General features: G+C 36.5%; 1 protein-coding gene across 3 annotated transcripts in view; it reads left to right on the top strand.

The window, feature by feature from the left end:
- Positions 1-19,442, top strand: part of LOC124168517 — an 87,819-nt gene extending 68,377 nt beyond the window's left edge. Inside the window, exons 2-5 of one of the 3 annotated variants that reach the window (XM_046546843.1) lie at positions 2,162-2,357; positions 9,035-9,219; positions 11,687-11,868; positions 14,142-19,442. In XM_046546843.1, coding sequence (XP_046402799.1) covers positions 2,237-2,357; positions 9,035-9,219; positions 11,687-11,868; positions 14,142-15,648 — 1,995 coding nt within the window. In that variant the 5' untranslated portion in view covers positions 2,162-2,236 and the 3' untranslated portion in view covers positions 15,649-19,442. Of the gene's footprint in view, positions 1-2,158; positions 2,358-8,516; positions 8,836-9,034; positions 9,220-11,686; positions 11,869-14,141 lie in introns of those variants that run through there. The other 2 variants (XM_046546842.1, XM_046546844.1) reach the window with 2 other exon arrangements.
- Positions 19,443-23,798: the final 4,356 nt, after the last annotated feature.

The following is a 23,798-nucleotide window of genomic DNA, read 5'->3' as shown; positions in this document are numbered from 1 at the left end:
TTGGTTTATCTCATGCTCTAAAAGCTTTCAGTTTTACTTCTTGTTGTGTCCAATTCGTCCTTTGCGTCGTTTGCTCATTACAGTTTGTTACGTCACATTATACAACTTCTGTGGTTGGACATCCTGCCGGGTAGGCATACCTCTTGACACGCCCAAAGGAAGTCCTTTTTTTCCATTGTGTTCTATTCCACATATGTTTACCATCATCATATCTTCTTTGTTCCTTTACCTTTAACTCCTGCCATGTGACCATGAATGCCAAGTTCCAAGTTTCCACTTTTCTGGGTTGTTCCAAATAAAAATTAACGTCAAAGATGGGTTCCTAACCGGATATTTTTTGGGCGATTTCAAGTATTAAATGTATGTTTTAATTCTGAACTAATCTCAAAGACGAAACTAGAAGGCATTTGTGTACCTAACGGGACACCATCCAGCAATTTACTCATTAATCGTTATTGGTGAAAACTCTCTAACAAAATCTCGTGGTGGCATGGTTAAAATTAGAGGCTATGTGACCGATCTACAGAAACAATAAGCATATGTAGAAAAAAATTATCCAGGGCGCAATAATAGTGATTAAAAATCTCCCAACAGCCGAGACGGACTTTTAATTTTTAAAGTCTTGAAAAATATATAACATTGAAATTATGTGTATAAACTAAATGGAATCCAATAATTCATTTATTTATCGTTTAGTTTTGTGTGTTTAAAAATAATTACTTCACTTTAACTTAAGAGACACGGCTTGTTATATCTGGAGTAGCTGAACAGAAACTACCCATTGATCTCAATATCAACACGCAAAATAGTATTTAAATATTTTGAAAGATTAAAACTTACCACATAAAACCTAGCTTAAGTAACATTAGATACGTAAAAATGAAATGGTTGACAATCAGGCTGCATCAACTACTCTAGCAATTATGTGATTTTTGAGGATAAGATGAGAAACATTAGAAGCAGACTGAGTATGGACTACTTCCCGGAGGAGGCGCGTTCTTCAGAGTACATTTTTTTACGCATTTTGGAACCTAAAATTTCACTTTTATTTTTAACAATAGATGAAATTGAACAATTTTAGACATTAAAGGACACAAAAAACAATTAAACTGATAAAACTTAAATTATTTTGATCAAATTTGAGAAAGTCGTGGCCCCTGAACCCCCTAAAACTGCTACTGATATAATGTTAGTCAATAAACAACACAGAAAGAGTCTCCAATGGCCGTAAAATTTGGCACCACTCGTTAAATTAAATAACTACTCTACCTGAATAACCCTTCTGTGGCGGTTTACGGGAGTAATGCTTCATCTTCAGGGACTGCCACAGCCGCACCGCCTGAGTGAAATATTTGCAAGGCTGTAGAGACCTCGCTAAGGTAATCTTGGGTTGTAACCTGGGAGCCTTCGTGGGGCTGATGGGGCCCCACTAAGGATGCCGGGTTATTACCACAAACACACCACCTGTGATCCTTGGCTGAGCTAATGGGACCCTGCTAAAGATGGCAAGTATTCATACAATCACACTTACAGGCCCTAAAAACATTCACTCAGACACACACAGTAAGGCACAAATTCCCGGAGAACCGCTCAAAAAGAGCGTAATCAAAAAAAGAGCAAACTAAAAGGAACGAGGGTGAGCGTCGAATGCGCGTGTTTCGAATACAAAGTGCTCCTCCTCAGTGAGCTGAAGAGAAATAATCGCTAACAATACGAGGTAGATGTGAATTAAGTCGAGCAGTAAGTTGATATGCAAAGACAAAGAATTTTTCAAAAATTTTGCAGCCGATGAAATCCTTCATAAGTAACTGTAACTGTAAGAATTGTCTTGATCTACTGAATAAAGGCCTGTTTACACGATACATTAACACGTACGAGTTTGTCCGTTTGTATGAATTGTTGTGGACCGGTACGGAACATGTACGAATGCATCAACCAAATAAGAACTGGTTCTAATTTTTGTTCATGCATTCGCACAAGTTGGGTGGTTACAAGGTGCATTTTCGTGTTCTTTAACGCGTTCATGCATTTAGACATTAAGTCGTACGAGTTTATGCACCGTGTAAATCGGCCTTTGGGGTTGGTCCAAAATATTTTTCAGTCAAATTACATGGACGCTTGAGTAATTTTTTCTTGGTGCACTGTCTCTGTTTTTCAGCAGCATGTTGACGGAAGGAGGCTACTACTGTCCTTAGCAGGCGGATCGTGACAGAAGAGCCTATTTACATGCTGGGCTATGCTTGTCAACACCATGGGGCCGATCAGGATGATGTCCCCGCAGACGACGAGCGGGAACCGGGATCTGAGCGTGGCCTACTACCACGCAAACCAGCTGGGATCGTTTCAAGACATTCACAGTGAGTATAGTACATATGACAGTGGCATTGCCAGGGGGTAGGTATGGGGGGTCCGAACCCCCAACCGAAATATAAAAACACAATTTCTTTCCTTCATAAAAGAAAACAAAATGTTTAAAAAATCATGAATTTCAAAATATTTATTTTAACAAATGCAGTTTATTCGATTATGAAAAGTGTTAAAATTAGTTTAAAACCCATTACTTGGTACCCTGTTTTTCAAAAAATTTCCCCTTGCTTTTGGACCCCCCCAAACGAAATTCCTGGCTACGCCACTGTACACAGATGCAATGTGGCCACTCACACAATAAGCCAAAATTGTATGACTTTTGCAGAATTCTCTGGCAGTTTATGTAGCATGGTTGTGATTCCACCGTAGTAGCGACGGAAAAGTCGATTTCGATTAAAATCGAACATCGATTTATAATGGGGAACGTGCACAATTTTTTTAAAGTACTGGAATAAGAAGGCCTCTACCTCTAATGTACTCGCCGAAAATTTCGCGAATCAATGATGCTTTTTAGCTGAGTTATGAGTCTTTAAAAATTGATCTTCATCGGCTGCTTGAAAACACGACGTCATCGGTGCGTGACGTCACGGAACGGTATCCACAGATGACAGACTGCGGAAGTGGATAGAAAATCGATCTGCGAGGGCTCAAATGCAAATTTGGAGACAATAATTGCAATTTTTACTTTAAATATCTTGCATTCAAGCCTCTAACACTCTTCTATCTTAGCGAAGTGAATGGTGTACCGTGCGATGACGGCAGAAGGCGTTTCAGGTCACGTGACTTCAAGCGATATTCGAGCATTTTTAATTAGCATTTATTGACGTTTGTGGAGTTCTAGGAGAGTTTTGGCTTATATATTTGGACTCGTGAGAAAATTTTCTATTCAGTGAGACTAACTAGGATGATGAACAAATTCCATGCATGTTCCCCATTGTGAAAGACCGAGGAACGCGAGATTGCACCATGTTCTTCGAGTTTTGATCCAAACTCGATTTTTCACCTTCGTTATAGACAAGGAGATTGTAATAATGACATTTACAACCTCCTTGGTTATAGGCCATTTCGTTCGATCTCAGCAGCGTCACTAACGGCATAAGATAACGTCATCCATCCTATGCGAAAGACTTTTTTCTAAGACCGGCAAAATTGGAAATGCCCGCCCCCAGTCAACAAGAATGCATCTCATTCAGTTGATATTTCTTAAAAATTTTAGGGAAGCCGACTTTTCTCAAGCTGTGATCCCAAAACGTAAATGTTGGTGCATGTGTAAATTTTTACTACTAATAATTCAAGCATGTGTCCTAAGTTGATTTTTTTCTACAACTCAAATGTGTATTTTTAATGTTTTTCGAATGAATAATAAATGTGCCTTTGTGATAACCTCTGTAAAAATAACCGTCGATTTTTTAGATTAATCAATCTTTTGGTTCAAATTTCGATTTTTGTTGATAATTCGAGCTTTTTATTTGTACTAAAAATCGACCGACATTTTTCTGTGACTACACCAGAGCAGGAAAATTTACGTGTTTCCGGAAATAATCTTTGTATGTACTAGCCTAGTATAGTAGCCTAAAAAATGAGATAAGGGATTACGTCCCATTCTTGTTCCCGAGGGGTGTAATACCTATTCTGTTTCTCTGAGTATGAGGTAAGCATTTTTTTCTTGCATTTCTAGACGCTTTCCACTCTAACCTGCTTAACAAAATGCATTTTACGTAGGGATTTTCGTTTTTTTTTATATTTTTACTCCACCTCTGCCGAAAAGAAGGTTTGTAATAGTAGCATAATATGCATTTCCGCTGCCAGTTTTAGGATAACACCTGCAATGTTTGTATTTTTGGCCAATTATTTCTCATTATTTAGTATCTTATGTGATTTTTCAGTATTTTGCCAAAATAAAATAACTTTCAGAGTGTAGCATACAGCACCTTAATCCATTTATTTAAAATAATATTTCGATAGAAAAATCGCTGATTTGGGAAAAAATGTCATTAGAAAACATATCACCCCTTTTTGTGCATTAATAAATTCACCGTACACTGAGTTTTCACAGTCATGCTGCCAATGAGAAAGTATCTTATTAATTTTATTATTCAAGTACCGACGTCTAGTTAATTTGGACAAATGTTCAAATGAATAAAAAATCCAAAAAAAATAATAGAAAAATTGACAATTCGTATTCTACAACAAACAATTAGCATGTTAACTCCAATATTACCAATATAAATGTACTTGCTGAACTATATTTTCGTAACCAGGGTGAGAATTGAAATATTGAAATAAGTTTTCGGCCAATATAATATCTTTAAAATATCTTTAAAAATCTAGAATTCTCAAAAATGCGTGTAAAACACATTTTTTCAGCAGGTTCGATCGGACAGCCACCTGTGCAAAATAATTTGCGTTGAACTCAGTTTTGGAAATATAAAAGGTATGGCATCCCTCGGGAAAAGATTTGCGACGAGAGCCCTTTTTTGAACCAAGAGAATGCTGCCATTGGTTTGGTTTGATACTCTTCCATTACAAGTGTTCCGTTATATTTTGATTCAATTCACAAATTTAGGAACCTTGACTCGAAATTCTAGAGTGGGAGTTAAAAATAAATCCCAATTTTCATCCTGGAGAGCAAGTGCGCCTCGACTTGGATAGTTGAAGGTATATCCATAGCGGTCATATGTATAATAATGGAAAGCGTCAGAAATATGGAAAATAATTCTCCGAGCGATCTTTCTGTAACGTCATTTTCCAATCTCGAATACCATAATCGAATGAATTGTATTTATCATAATTATAATAATATATAACAATGATCCCGTTAGGTAACGTACAGCTGGTGATGCTCCTTGATGAAAGGAGATTTATCCCCAGATATATGAATTATTTGAGCACTCTAAAGAAACCAATGTGTTCATTACAGCAATTGGTAAGGTTCATACTGTATTTTAGTCGGCGTCCCGTTCATTTTCCGAATATTGAATAATACGAACGCAGCATGATTTTCTTTATCCACACCTGTTTATATTTTGTGATACCTCAGAAGAAAACTGTAATTATGTCAATTCCCCGAGTAGATTAATTCGAAGTCCATATAATTTAAGGATTTAGCTTTCAGGAGCATGGTACACACTCCGAGAAACTTTCACGAAGGAAAAATCATTTACCGGTCTAAGCACTGAATCCATTGATGTGACTGCGTAACATAACATCTTTATATATCACTCATACTGATAACATAGACCAGTATTAAGTCAAATCACGTTCATAGGGAGGAAGCATAATGAAATGTAATTTTCTGCATGGCTTTCATGGCTAAAAAATGAGTGAATCCCACCTTTTTGTCACATTGTAGGTCTATGCATGTAACACTGACCAAGTTTTTAGTGGACGGCGTTGAATAAATTCATTGATATATGCTCTCAAAGACCGAAGATGATTGCTTCAACCACGATATCCTATTGTGGAGACATTCGAGCTAAGCGGATGTGTAATGCGAAGCGAGGTAAATGTTAAGTGCAACGAGAACAACAACCCGTCGACAAAGACCGTGCTAATTACCTAGAGGAACTTCTGATCTCACACAAGCCATGCGCAGGGTCGGTTCAAAAGTAAAGCAGTCTGGTGGACGAGGCTACAAGAACAGCGCTATGTGTAAAGGTAGGCCATTTTACTTAGGATTTAAATTAATCGCAAACGATGACTATTTAGATTTCGTGATTTATTTAAATATTTAAGGCGAACGCCGTAGTTTCTCTTGTTTGTCTTCATGTTATGTGCATTAGGCGATCTTTTTCCCAACACCATAAGGCAGGGATATGGGAATCGTCAGAACTATTTGTTATACATAGATAAGCAATTTTTTTCTCGGAGAAAAACGCAAATCAGATTATAATTACATTACGGTGAATGGAATGCAAACAAACGAGGAAGTGACAGGGACGGCTGAAGGCAGTACATGGCCTCCTTTAGTACAATGAAGTATTAAAGGAGGCCATGACAGTAATCATCGATAGCCACGAAATGGCAACTCTCACAATCAGAGAAGACTCCAATACCCGGCGTCAGAGGATTATGTGATTGGATGCGTTGGGTTTATACTGTGAAACTTAGGGGTCGCTGGCTCGAAAAAGTCAGCGAAACTTGGAGGGGTTATAATGCTCACCTCCAAAATTACGCATTTCAATTCCTAAAATGGATGGCAATAGTAAAATTCGGTGGTAGGGAAATAAAAGAAAAGTAAATTTTGGTAGGCGATTGCGGCAGCATCATGTCATCACCCGGAATGGCAAATGAAACGAAACGAAAATGTTTCATGTCGACCCGAAACGAAACGAGGGAACAAAAATAAGATTCCTAGGTTTAGTTTCGTTCCCGCACGAAATTAAATTCACCAAGGAGTTTAATTTCGACCCGGGACGAAACTTCACTCCCGGGAACGAAACTAAATTAATCGAAACTCCGCTGTTCATAGTTAAGTTTAGACCCCATAAATTGAATGGAGGGGGGAAAGAGGGAATAGTTTTTACCCATTACGTTGTAGGTTGTAGAGAGGTAAAAACATTGAGCTTAAAAATCGAATGACTAATCTGCGTTCACCGTACTCCTGTTAGTGGTAAAAATATGAGTGCCCCGTGCATCTAATGGCAGCTGGCTGAACCTCTACTTCATACAACCATACTTCGTGCTCGGTATGTGGGTCGAAATCAAACTGTTCGAGCGAAAGTTCGGCCCGTGCTGGGCCGTCGGGACGTATCCCGCTGCGCCCTCTAGCCTGGAAATCTTTGGCGCCCCCCGGTAGTGTCCCCCCTGCTATGGGTGTCCACCGCCCTAAGAAAGGGGTCCAGCACGGGCCTGGTTCGAAGGTAAAGCACGTAGTTCCTCCGGTGCGAAACATTATATCTGCGTTTCGTTTCACCCCAGAGTTTTAGTTTAGTGTCGAGTGTCGATCCGAATTAGTTTTGACTCCGATTACGTTTCGACTCTGAGTGTAGCTTCCCGGATTTTAATCCATTTCGTTTCGTTTCTACATTTCGCTCTCGGGAACGAAACTATTGAAATTTTACTGGTTTTGGCTTTCGTATAGTTTCGATTGTCATCTCTGTTCATCACCTTATCTGAAACTTGGAAGGACAGATCGCCTTGAGCCGTAAATATGAGACCGGTAGCCATCGAAGGGGAAAAAGTGGTTCAACCACCCTTCTCCGTAATTTTTCGAAGATAGTCTAAAGTGTGTCCCCTAAAAATGCACCATCAACCCCGCCAAATGAACCTCCTCCCTATTGCCGCTCCCCCCCCCCTCCCCCCCCCCCCGAATTTTTTTTTCTGGCTGCGCAGCATATTATACGGCGTGAAGAGAAAAGAGGACACTTAATATTACAGGAGAATTTATAATTTTCGTTAAATTATTATCTTCATTGATTCAAGTGCTGCAATTAATTGTGAAATGTGAATTCTACCTATTCTCATTGTTGATGAAGTGAAGATTTCCAAATGAGATTTCCACGATGCGATTTTTCCGTCAAAAGGAGTAAGCTATTTAGGACAAAACATTGAATATATTTTGCATTCAACTTGCAAACTCAGCGCCATAAAATACATCGTTATCCTAAGGACCCTCGGAAGTATCATGTATTTCCGCGTGGGTGGAAGACGTTGCGATTGAACGCACTGGAAAATTATAATACCTACGCTGTGATGTTCTGTATAACTACGTACTTCTTGCTTCATTGGCTTAATAGTCCAATTATTACCTTAAATAACGAGTGAAATTCCAATAAACCAAGAAGTATACAAATATATAATTAAATACGGCAAATATGATCAACGGAACCTTACTATACTTAAATGTAGAAACGTCATTCACATAATTGAAAGCAGAAATATACTTTTCTATTTTATTCGAAAAAACACCTTTAAATATAATACTTCCGAGTTTTACTGTATTTTAATTTTTTTTAACCCATCAAGGCAGAAAAAACTAATCTCAGAGATCGTGTCCTCCCAGCTCAAGCGGATGCCGAATAAACTTCACCATCTGTTTGTGCCGTTAGGATATCTCTCGGACTTTATCTAGCACTGTGAAAGAAATCAAATTAGATAAGGATAACGTTCTGACCATAACGATGAACACCAAGACGCACATTTACTATGGCAGTGCTGTGATAAACTTTAAATTCAATTCAACACCTACTTCCTGAATTTAAATTGCCCTAATGATTTTCAAGTTTTTATTTCGTTGCTCATTTTTTCTCTGCGCGAGGGTGCGAAGCAAAATTCGCTGGTCCAAACTCCAACTGACGCGAATTACGATGGGTTGAGGTCCGTGAAAGGTGTCTCAATCTGTATGTAATGTATTTTGATTTGACGGATGCTGTTCGCATTGACTACTATTTGATGTAAAGCTCAGTATTGCTTTATCAACATTACTGCGTATCTATTTTTATGAGGTCAACGCCGAGAAGTGTAACTGTGAGTCTCTACTCATCTCCTTCAGAAAGCTGAAGTTTTTTATTTAGTATAATTTTTGTTGTTATCCTTATTCTGTCTTAAATCATTCTTTGATTAATATTGAATTTGTTTTTTATTTTCTCCATTTTTGACGCTTTAGTTTTGAGGCTTTCGATTCTGTAATATGGTTTGTAATTTACTTGAATTTATCCATTTTTAGAGCTCAGAAGAATGCATGGTCCACGGCGAGTCATCACCTTTTGCCTCCTGACAGCAGTTCTACCGACCGTTCTGCTTGTCATCCCGTTGTATTTACGTCACAGTGTTTATGCAGATGTATCCTACGAAGTCACGGAGTCGGATGTTTTGGAAATAGTAGAGGGAATATCGTCCGTTTTCTGTCAGGTAAAACGATATTTTGGTGGACCTCTTTGAGGTGACAGCAGTTTTCTAATCTTTTTTCAAACCTAGTATTTTTTTCGACCACCCATTAAACTCAGATTTCCTAACATTTTGTGCCTATGCCATGTATACATATATATTTGTGTACAAAAGAACATTCAGTAAATCGAATTTTCCGTGGCCCCGCCTCTTCCTCGAGAGTGCGAATAGTTTAAACTAGTAATTTATTGGTTGAATGGTGTATTTTAATTAATGATCGATCTTCAGTTTTCACTTAAGGTTCCAGAGCCTTAATAAGTTGTATGTTTTTCTCAAGAACTCGTCTGTTATGTCTCTATTTTTTATATTAGAGTTCTTAGTCTGAGGTTCTCGGTTATGGGCACAGTTTTGAGTCATGTATTGTGCATGCATTTTATTACTGTTATATTTTCCCATTCTATTATATTTTTTAAATAGATCTTATCTTGCTTAATTAAATGAAACTGATTAGTTAAATATTAAAGTAATAAGTTAAATTGTCTATAAAAATCAATGCAAATTTAATATCTGGAAATATTAAGACATGGAGATTAATTAAGTAAATAGACACTGTCAAATTTAATATTCTAATATGTAAATATATTAATTAAACTTAATTATTCCTTGTCTGGAAAATAAATTTTGCAGTTAAATTAGGGATTAATTAAAATAATAAGTTTTTTCATAGCATCGCATAGCCGCATCAGTGGAAGATATAGCGTTGTTTGTTGTCACTCCTGCAGGAAATTGTTGAGAGTAGGGCTATGGGGTTCACTGCTTCTTCACTCAGAGACACCCCCTGTATAAGTGCCTGCAGATAATATAACCTCCTATTCTAATTAATGTTTTTAGCTTTAGCAGGCCACCTTTCTTGGAATGGACGCATCCTTCTTATAAACTCATATGATATCTATTCCTCTCTGGGTATTAGGCAACCCCTTCTACATAAAGGTGCAATGTAGTTCATGAATGACCCCAAGACACATCAAAGCTCTTAGATAATGTATGTGTATAGATGCAATAGGGCGTACCCAGGATCAAAAATAGGGGGTGGGGGGCAAGACTTGGGTGTCCAAGTAATAGGTAAGATTTAAACATGGAAAAGGTGAATGAAACCAACATTTTAAGGAAACTGTAACAGCTCTTTATTTGTTTTGAAAATTATTTGCTTGAAAAAATATTATTTCCCTTAAAAACATTTGCAATTTTTGCTTCCAGGGGGGGGCAGCTGCCCCTTCTGCCTCTCGCTGGGTATGCCCATGGATAGATGCCTTATGCTTATATGAATACTTCAATACTGCTCAGTATCCTTTGGTCACAGCTTCAACCTGGACCCATAACATGTCACGGTTGCTAATTGCCCATGGCATTCATTTTTTGCATAACTTCATATGTACTCCTCGATTCAGCCCTAAGTACAGTAGTTCATTTTCAGTAGTAGTAGATTCATCCTTCAGTTAAGGTGGATTTAATCACAGTCAACATTCTCTAGATCTCATTTTCTGCTGGTTCAAGTTTTTTTCTTTTGTCTAGTGTATCTGATCTTTTTACCTCCCCATCTTTCATGATTACTTTCATGTTGATAGATTTGATACTTTTCAATGATAGATGACATCTGCATTCACTTCCCGGAGGATGTCCACACATTCATTCTTTCAGGTCATTATCTACCCATTATAAATACAATTGTTTTAGACCTAATAGTCCATACAAATTGTGCTGCTAGAGAATTAACGCAGAAATATATTTTTGAAATGTGATTTCTGTTCATTTATTCCAATCTATGGAATTAAATTTTTACTTGTTAGTCTTTTGGCCCTTTATGCATTGATAAGCTCTAAAGAGAAATCTCATGTAGATACTGGTTGTAATACTGACGTAAATTTTTGAAGGAATTAATCTCATCCCAGCTCATATCAGAAGAGTGTCAGGTAAGGATGAAATTGTACCCGCAAACGTCCCAGAGTGGTGTTGAAGTTTGTCACATATTTACTGCCATGACCAATTAATTGATTATTTTGAGATATTATTTTTCCTCCCAAAAAGTACTCCTGATATGATTTCGTTTGGATATTAAATAATGAATTTTGTTATTTTATTTATTTTTAAAATAACATCTACAGTTATTTTTTAAATACTCTGAACTTGCATGTGTCAATATTTTCGCTTTTTAGATGTCTGTTTAGGTCTGTTACTTGTTTTAAAAATATAATCAAAACATCAGCCGGTATATGTCATTACCATCACCTTTTAACCCAAATAAGTACATATGTGGTGTCAGTAATCATTCCTACAAATTCACACTTATCTTATCAGTATATCAAGAGTTGGCTATCCGCAAGGTTTTTTTGTTTTTTTAATGTCTTTGATCTGTAAATTTTTCCAGTGCTGCTTCTTTAAACATCAATATGATTCTGACTGCTGTTATATTTATGAAAAATGTTTCTTTCAGGCACATGGTCTCAAGATGAATTCAACATTCAGTGCCTTCAAGCTGGACGGAGAGCCAAAAATTAGTGACAACAGGAAATATATTCATTTGAAGAAAAGTATGTCCCTGCCAGATGACACACTGGAATATTGGGGGTTCTATCTTCTTAAAGGCTCCAAAGTAGTTGTCACGGTTTGTTCAAGGTCAGCATAAAGTTAAGGTTCAAAGGGCTTACTTTATGGAGTATTCCCATGTTAAAACGAGGTGTTTTAACCATTTCCTGGTGATGTTACACCCACGATCTCTTCTAGGTCCAGTTTGTATGGAATTTTTGGTGCAGCAAATATTCTGTTTTGAAACAAAAATTGATTGAATGATGAATTGATTGAAAAAAGTCTCTTTGATGTAATTTTATGATGTAGTTTGATGTGATTTATATTTAATTTTTATTATTTAAATATGTAGCACTAAATTTCCACTTTTGAAAAAAGTTGAAACATTTTTTTCTTTGCTCTAGAGATGACTCATTGCTATAGTAATTGACTACTTTTCATTGTCACTTCTTGGCACATATCTAATGGCTGCAAAGTTCATATATTGCTCATTTCTCTTCCATGCTCTTTGTAGAGAATGGCTGGCCCAACAAACTGTATGATTGAATTTATGTCTTTAATTCTTAGCACTTTTTAATTTTTCACCATGAATAAAAAGGTGCTTGCATGGAGTGAGTAAAATTGCGTTAGGAGATAGGAAGTATGCAAAGGAAACATGAGCAAATACAGCGGACTCCTGATTATCTGGCTGCGGTATATCCGTGCGTCATTTTCACTCTCGCTCAATATTTTCCACAATCCTCATAAAAAAATAGAATCAGTGTGCGAACGTGCTCCGTGATTATGGATACACATCCCGCAGCAGTTGAAACCCGGGCAACTAGTGAGAGACACGACTACGTGGTGTGGTGCCTGAAAGTGTTGTTTCCGACATCACGCAGTGGTTTTGAAGCATTTGTTCAAACCATTTTTCTGTATCCATGATCACGCAGCCGTGGATGCGTGGTTTTCAAAACCAGTTCTTATATGAAGCAGTAATAATACAAGTACAACCTTGTTATTGCCGCTAAAAATACTGCGGACTGGTGAAGAAAGCTCTCAATTAGTCCGGGGACCACTCTAAAATAACAGAATAACTGCATAAATAATAATATATTTTTTGTTTTACATAAATTATGAATATTACAAGGTATATAAGTAAAAGTTTGGGTTATCCATGTTTTCCAATTATTTGTGCTGTCTCTCCCCATCGTTCACCCGGATAATCGGGAGTTTGCTGTATTTCATGAACCAACTAAGAATACATCTGAATTGAGCTAACAAAGAGAGAGGAAGATACAGGAAAATATGGCGAGTGTTAAAGTCGTGGACTGTATTGATTTGGGATATCAACACTGCATGACTGCACTGAAATATTCAGCAACATAGCTAGGTTTGCAGCCTAGTGAGCATATGGGCACTACCCTCCTCTTTCATTCCTGTCCTTTTGTAATCAATAACTAGCAGAGGTATTCTTTGTTAAATTAGCAGTTTTATATCTCGTGATCATAAAAAAAAATCATTTTTCTTAGCTGAACGGTGAGAAAAAACAGAATTGTGGCATTTAGACTAGGCCTACATTAAAACAGAGATATCTTGATTTAACTTACAAGGAATGTGCTAGTGCTTGAAGTAATGCACATTCATATGTGAACTTTATGCATTAAGTATTAATAGGCCTTATGCTGGGGGCTCTGTTAACTTCTCATTTCTAAGCCTAGGACTAAGAGATTTCTCAGAATTTTGTGGCATGACATAATGAATTTGTCCCACAAATGTAAGAGAATAAATATTACTCTACTCCGTCACATAATAACTCAATGCCTTGTAACATTATATCCACCTAAGTGGAGACCTCAAAACATCTCAAGACAAGCAAATGAATTTTTCATGCCTTTTGAGCTCAAAATCCAAAAGGACTCGAGCAGTATATTTATCTCGATATCTAGAGTAGCATTTTTTTGTCGAGCAGATAATGTTACCTATGCACCATTTCCTGAAAGCAACCGCCAACACTATTTTTATTTCGCTCGAATCTCGGAAAGTTGAAAATTTTGCAGCCCTATTGATTTTTCATTCAACAGAGAGCGCAATTGTGGTGAGAACTGATTATGCACTGCTTATAGATAATTCAATTATTTCCAATTAATGAGTTCTCGGTGTAAAGCAAATATTGATCACTATCTGCCCTGGATTTTCAAAATAAATTGTCTTCTTGCATTCATCAAGTGAAGGTGTTGTCAGTCCTTTGTGGCAGTTATACTTTATCATTGGTTATAAATTCTTTGGTGCACTCATTGGTACAAAAAAATCTTAGGTGTAAAAATGCCTTTGAAGTAAATCATTGTGAAATTAAATGATGAGTGAATGTACTTTTTGCACAGGTATGATGGAGGACGAGTTATGCTGGTAAGGGGAGAGAGGAATTTGAAGACTTGTGGCCTCCTTCAACACAACTCAAGGCAGAGGATTCAGCAGCAGGAAGGCATTGGCGGTAAGGAACAAACGGAAGAGAATAATTTTCATATGGTATTTGAAAAGAAGCAGGAGAGGAAGCCTGAGGGTAGTGTTAGGAGCCCTGAAGTTGATGGAGGCGGGAGTAGGAGAGTGTCTGGGAGGCAGAAGGCATTGCCAGAACACGAGGGAGAGACAGACCCAGCAATGGAGGAAGTAGGAATGGTTCACGTTGATGAGGGTGGGGAAGAAGGATGGGGAAAAACGGCTGGAGAGCCAGAGCTTGAGAAGAGAGTTAGACCTAGTCTTGGTGGCAATGCTGGGGCAAAGCAGAACTTGAAAAGGAAATTGAAAAAGCAGAAGATAGAGGATGACATCGACGATGATGATGATGATGACATCGATGATGATGAAGACGATGATGACATCGATGATGATGAAGACGATGATGATGAAGACGAACATGATGAAGATGATGATGATGATGAGGAAAGATCTGGTCAGGGAGACATTGAAGCCCTACACCTTGATGAGGGAATTAAGCGGCACCCCAAGCAAAAATCAGGATCATATCTAGGCAATGACAGTGAAGGAGGTGGTACAGACACATCTGGGCACCCATCTGAAGTAATTAGGCACAAGAAGAAGTTGAAGAAGCTGGGCTTGTTGAAAGAAAGGGACTTTGATGGTCTAGGGACCAAAACCCGGCGGCGGCGTTCATCCAGGTATCTTAGAGAGTCCAGAGTTGGACGCTTAGAGCGTCTGAGCAGGGATTTAGCTAAAGAGGAAGATGGTGATGGGGGGGAAAGGGCGAAGAGACGGCAGAAGAGGGAGGATGTTAGGCTAGTGGACACAGGGCTGAAGCATGGAGGAAATGCGATTGGTTACATCAAAAGAGAAAGTGCAGAAGACTCGGACTCCAGTTTTGAGCTTGGGCTAAAGGAATGCTATGGCGGACTCATTGAGCACCAACGATCATTCCAGCCCTCAGAGACATGCACAGAAGATGTTGCTAGTGATAGCATGGACATAAATGGTGGAGAGGAGTCGAAGAACAGCCTTCGCTTTGCATACGATATAGTGGAAAGTGGCTATTATTATTACATATTCTATAGTGATAATGACATTGTGACAAACACCATGCATGCCACTTTTGATATCCAGAAAGCTGTTTATGAGTATGGCAGTGAAAATGGTGGTAATAGTAGTGAGAAATGTGTAAATGCTACAGAGTGTACTTTTTCCGTGGGCTTCTTGTCTGGTGCAACTGTAATGGTGGAAATCCCTCACCGAGATGGGATAGACAGAGATGTAATGGATGAAATAGGAGGGCCTCAAGGAGCTCTCCTTATATCGAGCTGCCATCCAAGAATGTCTGTGTACATAGTTTTCCCCATTGCCGTGTTATTCCTTATTCTTGGATGTGCATTCCTCTAGTTTGATCTCATGCTGTGCATCATTCTTAATCAGTCTTCCTAGATGTGTATCTCAAAGTTGCCACCATTAGCATGTATTTTTGTGGTAATATTTTATCTGCTGTAACTTGATTTTATTGTGCTCACCTCTAAAGATAAATCTTTTCAATTAATGACTGACTATGAAAAATACTCAAGTTCTCTACAGGTTGTTTGCATGCTAATAGGTGTCGATATTATATGTGGTTCAATATATTACTTGCCAAATTTTCTTGGCAGCAATGTGTTTTTAAAAAGTTAGGTGGTCGTTAAAAATGATTTTATATATCCTTAATGACAAACTGCAGCATTAGCTGGTGTAAAGTACATAGGAGATTAGGAGTAGTAATTTATCTTGCAAGGAAAAGCATTTCAAGGAATAGACAGTTATGTGGCATCATCAAAGCTTAATGTTTTGCATGGGGTGATAATGAAAAACTATTCAACAGCTAACATACTTAACATTATATTTAAATGAAGGTTATGAGCTGTTCTCAACAATGGCCCTTGATTTTTGTCTAATACCAATCACTTAAAATAATATTATCATTAGAATTATTTAGTTATTAATCAGAGTAATTTCATTTAGTTAATATCATTTTTTTTTATTTAAATTCACGTATGTGTTTACCTAAATCTAAGACGAACCCCTATTTGGGAGACAAAATTGAAAAGGAGTCAATTAAATCCTCAATTATGTATTTCCATAAATCTTTGCTTTTACTTCATTTTCTACTCAAAGTCATGATGTATACTTGTCTTTGAAATATGGCCAACAATATTGCTTTAGATATAAATTTTTTGGGTAGTTTGCTGAACCTTTGTTGGGCGAACTAGCAGTTGTGCATTATAGATACTTGAAGTTTCTAGATAAATATATAACAAATTGACAAATAATTCATTATACTTATATTTCTGACAATTCTTAGTTGCATTTTGTACTTCTGCAAATCTTTCTGGTTTCTTGCTACAGTAGTGATATCATGTTCTAAGTGTAGCATGTTGATTTTCTTCTATTCACCTTGATTCATTGCTTATTTATTTATTTCCTCACCTTGACCACACTGAAGTGTGATGTCAATAGGCAGCATCCTTGTTGGACCACTTTGCTAATTTTTTCCCTTGTGTTACTTTGCCAGAAGGTTATTATTTATTAATGTACATAATTTCAGAGGGACTGACTGCTAGCCTTTTTATAGTTTGATTTTCAGTAAAAATGTGTTAATCTAATTGGTATTTCTTTCTAAAATTAAATTAATACATCTTGAAGCTGTATTGGGAATTTAAAACATCATTCATTAATATTGATAGGTAAGCAAAAGTGTGAATCTGAAGTACCTGCTGAAAAATAGCCATCCTACTCATTGTGATTAATCCATAATATTTTTTGTTATATTCAGCCATTCCAATATTACATGTTGTCTAAATGATGGTACATATGTTGGCTAAATGATAATAGGGAAAGACTGTATGACTAGGATTGATTGGTGTAATATATTGTCATATTAACCTGAAGAATATCTTTCCATTAATACCCCAGTGCAATTATAGCCTGAGAAGTGATATGACTGTAATAACTTATATTTAAAGATAAGATTTGCTCTACATAACCTTTAAAACAGTGATAGATGCATAAGGGGGGTCTCAAAGAGATGTCAATAAAGTGCCAAACTATATCTTTGACTTCCAGAAAAATATTTGCCGTTGAATCAAAATGTTCACCTTTGCGATACCCCTTAAATCTTCTGAATTTAACATTATAAGTATTTGAGAAGATTTATGTTTTTAAAAATTTGGGGTGGGAAACATTTTTATTGGTTCCAAAATCAAATGGATGACTAATTTTCATGGTTGTCTGGAAAATTGTTATTATTAAGTTATAGAAATGATTGTTCTAACTTTAAATATGTATCTATTTTTGGCTATAATTTTCTATCCTCAAATTCCATTTATTTTACCGATAATTCTTAAGTAAAACATTTATAGTAAATTGTCATCATGATATTTTTATTCTTCTTTAAATTTCTGTTTCTTAGCCATATTTACTGTCAATACTGAAGAAACATACTTACGTTAAAAAGAAATTCATTACTACCCTTAAAAAATTTTACCACATTATAAGTCATGAATAATTAGAATATATAACCAACCATTGATGCTTTTCTGTCAATTGTCTGTAAGAATTAGCTAACTCAGTAAATAATTGAGTTCCTCTCAGTTCTTTAGTTCTGGTTCCTCTTTCACCAAACTTAAGGCTTCAATGTGTTGGACAGTTTTCAGAATTCAAATGAGTTATTTTGGAATTACATATACCTACATTTATGAGAGTCCTCTAATCAAGTGCATTAGTTCCAAAAATCTTGAAAATATCTATTTTGAAGAGTACCCATTGACTTTCTGCTTACATATTCTAATACTAATTGATGACTAATTGTCTACATTCTTGAATACATCCCCCATTTATAATGCTCTTGAAATAACATTTAATATCATGTGATTCCATGATAGCTCATATGTTATCTATTTTATACCACCAAATGCACTTGCAGTTATGTAACAAAATATATACCTCATTCGATATAATTTTTAATAACATACTTCATTGTGGAATCTATACAATAAATGTTGTTGCAAAATATATTTTAATTGTAAATCTGAGTATACTGTATCTATTTTTGCTGTAAAAGAAAATTGTTTGGCCTTTGGAAATGTGACAAATATTTGCCTAGGTATACCTACGTTCTCTTTGTAGTTATAGCTGCACTTAGGTCTTAAAATGACAGGAAAACCCCTCATAAATAATATTGTTCCAGGAGAATTATGGCCTAGAGGGAGAGGGGTCTGTAAGTTAGAGATTACTAAACAACACATTATATTATTCATGGGAATAGAATACTGTGCCTATCCCTAGGATGTCTTATAGTATGAGTCATCCTGGAGGAGGCATTTCTCAGTATCAAGAATGAGTGTGAGAATTTTTATGTGCTCTGTGAAGATAAATTTTGGGTAATATGTATTCTAGGATAGAAGAGGAGAAAGATTTTAAGGCCTAACAATTTAATGTAATCTGTGTGCTCTCCCTTTCGAGAATAATATTCATACACTAGTAATTTGTGATTTTAAGTACAAATTAGCGTCAAATGCAAGGGTTTATGTAATGTTACATGTATATGGAGTGTATTGGAAGAAGGGATGTAAGATGTCTTAGTTTCCATGTTTGCCTACTTATTTGATTCCTTCCTCTCAGTAATGTTGGTATGGACATATAGTAATTCAAAAAAGGATTTTTTTTTCAAATGTCACAATGATCATGGAATACATAGACCTAATTCATTTACACATTCTTAATGGAAGTTTCCAAGTGAAGCTTTTGTATGTTTCATTGCAAATCTACAAGGTCTCTTTCACTATATGTCCTACATGAACATTATGGGTAATTCCGTTGTGACCGGAGCTGTGGCCTATAGTCGAGCCAGCCAGAATTATCCCTTGTCAGAGGAAAGGGGTGGAGAACATTGGCAAACACAAATGACAGTCAGCCAATTGTTTAGTACCCACACATTTGTGTTCCCATGCTATGCTGTCACTTGGATGTGAATCATTAAAAATACCAGGAAATAGCCTTTCTCTCATTGTCTCTTTTAACCCTCTGGTGAGGGCATCCACCAATAATTGCAGCTTATTTTAGTTTCTGAGCTGTCCGTTTCCTAGTGTTTTTGTTTAATGCCTGTGTCATCGGGTATTCAATTTGCAATATAAGAGTTAGTATTTCTGCGATCCACTTCAATCGTCCACCAAACATCTCTGTAATTATGTGAAATCGAAGAGTTTGACAAGTCAGAGGGATGCATTTCTCTTGCTTATTATTGATGCCAGAGGCGTAACTACAGGATGTGGGGATAGATCCCCCCCCAAAGCCTCGGAGAAGAAAAATTCAAAGCTATTGTCTAGTTTTGACATGTAGTTACTGTATCTGCTTAAAGTTAAAGATTTAGTGCCAAAATGATGTAAAATGTATTTCCAGGCATGTCATTTTTCAAAAATTTCCCATACATCCTTCCCCTCCCCCATCGCCATCCCAGGCTATCCCATCCCCCCAAAGCATAGTTACGCCACTGGTTGATGCCATCATAGAAATCACGCTAACTGTTACATTAACAGCATAAAAATAATGGGTTGATAATTGTTTGCTAGGAATTTAAAAACAATGTAAATCCCAGTACCTGTATAAGAGCTGAGTATCTCCAAATATAAACAGGACCTGTGTATGAACTAATATGATTAGAAATATGCTTTCAGAGTCATACAATGAAGAATGCATCTGGTACCATCTTAATCATCCTTTTTTCATCAGAAAATACCTCCACATTAACAACACGAATCTATTTATGTATGTGGTATAATTGCCGTGAGACTGAAGTTTGCACATCCACCCATGGATTCAGGGTCTTTCGAACCCTTTCTTTGCTGAATACTTTTGCTCTTCTCTGACTGCAGGTATTTTCATCTCTGGCAACCTTGTTCCCTGTCCCCCTTTTATCCTTTACTCTTGCCTTGGTACAACTCTTGCCTGCTCGACTGTAGGGAAGGGGGTGCAAGATGCCCCTCAAAAATCATATGGCCAACTGATGCAGAGTTTATTGCATTGTTGACATATATTTTCAGTAGTTGTGCAGCTTTTACTCTATAAATATGTTTAATATTATGTATAAATTTCGACCAGTTCTTTTTCTCGATCCTTTTCTAATCCTGGCCATAGTTTTTAGGTTCAGTTTGATGTCTTCCTCTATCTTTTTATTTGACCTTTGTGGTAGTAGTTAGTATAAGGAAGTCATTTAAAAATCATGATGCAACCACAGTTCTCTATTAATTATGAACTAAAATAGATAAATGCCATTGTAGTTGATGGTTGGATATTTTTCCATACGATTAATGCACAGATTTTTCAATATGATTTTAAGCCTTCTTCATATTCATGCTATAACAAAAGCAAACACAAAGTACTGTTACGGAAACTTTTGTAATGCAGTCAACTAGTTTCAATGGCTATAGCATCATTGTTGAGACAAACAGAAAGATCAGATACTATGTCAAGACTTACATCCCGTTAAACACTTTTGTCTAACACATGTAAAAATTTGATGTTAAAATCACACTTATGGCTGGCTGGTTTCAATGAAGTATTTAGAAAAATGTGACTTGAAGTCTTTCAATCTTACTCTCCTTTTATGTTCATCAACATAGGTTTTAAATTTACGGCCTGTTTGACTGATGAACACTTCACACTCATCACATTTCAGAGCATAGACACCACTTATTTTACTTAAAAAGTTTGTGGAACAGTACTTAGTGTATATTTTTGGTCTATCATTGAAAATACTTGAATAACTAATGAATATAACTTTGTTCCACCAAGTAACCCCGAAATCAGTTGATTTGCTTCTTCCATTGAAACTTAGTTGCACTTTGTGAATGAACCCCTGTGACATTTACTCTCCCCTCATTGGATTCAACATCCATTTCTTGTATTTATGACAGTAAACTCTATACTCTCCCTCAATTCTTAGTTTTCCTCCTCCTGTCTTTTCTAATATACATACTTCTTGTGCTTGTGGAAATCCTCATCTACCTACTGTCTACTGCGCTAAATGTTAATGCCTTCATGTTTTTTAAAGTGCTTCACTTCTCCTAGGAGTACTGTTACCATTACTAAGTTTAGCATGTACGCATGTGATATTTTTGTGTTGTCACCAGGATATTCTGTGTTACTCATCTCATTATATTTTTTTTCCTTGTAAGTTTGACTACGTGGAAATGTGTGGACAGATTGTGTGCTTATTAAATATTCACATGTTAATACAGTAGACACAGATTATCCGTGGTTATGTCAGGGAATTCCAAACAGATAATCAAAAAAGAGGAGCAATCCAATCACAAACACTATTCATTATTGTTTTTTTGTTTGGGAACCCTATCAGAAATAAATTCCAATTCTTAAATTTGACTGTATAGTGCTCTGTTTCCATTGTAACAGTTGCGAGGTAATATGGAATGTATGGATATAATACAGAACGTAATACCAGTTTTTCCTAGCTACAAACAAGGAAATGCAGTACTAAATCTGATTCAGATCAGGAACAACAGTTTCATATGTTTTTCCAAACTGGAGCTTTATCTCTTACCTGTTCCAGATCTGACTTCAGTCAGGAACTGGTATGAAATTTTGAATGGGAGAGTTGGGAGTAGTTAAGGACCTGATTGGTGGATAATCTAATGACTAATTGGCCAAATACAAATTGGATAATCAGATCTCTACTGTTCAGTATAACATCTGTAGAGCACAGATGCACAGAATAAAATGGTTATTTGGGCGAGTGGTGATGGTTCCAAACAGAGAGTCATTTTGCCAGGAGGTGATGGGGAAAATCTTTCCAATGACCATTTAGACGGGTGAATTCTGAATAGAAGTGGCCTCATTTGAGAGGTTTTACTGTAGTAGAATAGCATAAAAAAAGATTTTTAAAATTTCACCGAAAGCCTGAGATTATATAATAAATGATAAGCACAAATACAATTATATTCTTTTGTCGAAGTTGAGAATTCAGAATGTGTTGCTCAGATGATTATGGAACTTGTTATATAGTATCTGGCAGGAGTTGTGTGTATATTTTTTTAATCAAATAAGATTGGATAAAGTGAGATGATGTTGTTTATGTTATAATAATTGGTTGTTTAATCATGAACATACAGTTAGCCCATATTTTTTTATGAATCTTATTGTTAGTCTATTAGTAACTTGTATTTTGATGCAGTATTCTATAATGGTGGTAGCTTGTCAATGTGACTAATAATGATGAGATATCCTTTGGCATAAGATTTTTCACAACTGAGTTTTCCGTGGTTGGTTACCACAAATCTATTTTTATTAGGTGATGATGTATTTATTTTGACAATTTTCCTTGTATCTGCTTTTGTCTGTGATGAAAGGAATCATTGTTGCTATTAATTTAATGCTCTGTGAATTTGTTCCTTGAATATTCCTCTCTGATTTCTTATTTGCAATAAATTGTTAAGCATGACATCAGTTGTTTTATATTGTAATGAATTGACCTGTCACCTTATATCCCAAAGAATTTGGCTCCCACATCTTGCTCAGAGTTACAACAGTAATGGTGCAATCAATGGATACACCTCTAACTATCTGCGAATTAAGTGAAAAAAATTCCTCTGCAACGTTAGTAGATTTAGTTGGAGGTTCTAAGTGTTAGAAGCTTCCCAAATTCCATCCACAAACAAAATACCTGATGTATTTCTTTGGAAGTAACTGCAAGTCTGACCAGCAGTATTCCATAATAAGAGTTACTCTCGAGTGCACTTTAAGTGAAAAAATCAATACAGGAATAGACCAGACCGAGTCAAGTCAAATGGTTCTTATAATATTTTTTTGTAAGTAACTAGACTAAAAAACTGTTCAAAGGATTATGTGTTTTGATACATTAAATCATCCACTGATTGGTATATTCTTCTAAATTCAAGTAGAGGTTTAAATAGTGGATGATGAGTTATTGCCACTATAAATTATTAAAGGTTTTCTACCAGTTAAGGTACATTTTCATTTCAACATGGATTTTCACAAAGTTAAAGCCGAATCAATTGAATTCACCATTTCGCACATTACCAGGGCTTCTCCATCCTTCCAAAATGACCTTCCCTCTTCAACTCACAATAAAGCCCTTAAATTCTATTCACAACTCATATATTCTTCCTTCCCCAGTTACCTAAAATTCTTCCCCCTAACAGCTTATCACCCCCTCCTTACTACCACTCACCAGTGGGACAGACTCCATGGGGCCTAAGGGGGCCCGAGCCCCCTCAAAATTGGTTATGGGTGTGACTAAAAAATGTGTCATGCTTGTCGATTTTCCCCGGAGTGTCCAGATATCGAGATTCGAGTTATCAGGGTTCTAATGTTGATAATATGGCTCTTCTGAAATGGTTAAACAACTAAAAACTCACTGCTTATAAAATTTCCTTGGTCAAGATCCCCAGTTTGCCCCCCCCCCCCCACCCCCCCCCCCGATATTTTTTGGGATCTCATAAACACTAGGTGTTCGTCTGAATCAGCACCTGGTT

The sequence above is a fragment of the Ischnura elegans genome, chromosome 11 (assembly GCF_921293095.1).
Source record: "Ischnura elegans chromosome 11, ioIscEleg1.1, whole genome shotgun sequence".
Classification (NCBI taxonomy): Eukaryota; Metazoa; Arthropoda; class Insecta; order Odonata; family Coenagrionidae; genus Ischnura; species Ischnura elegans.
The sequence above is the reverse complement of the archived record's forward strand: the minus strand, read 5'-3'. Positions and strand labels throughout refer to the sequence as shown.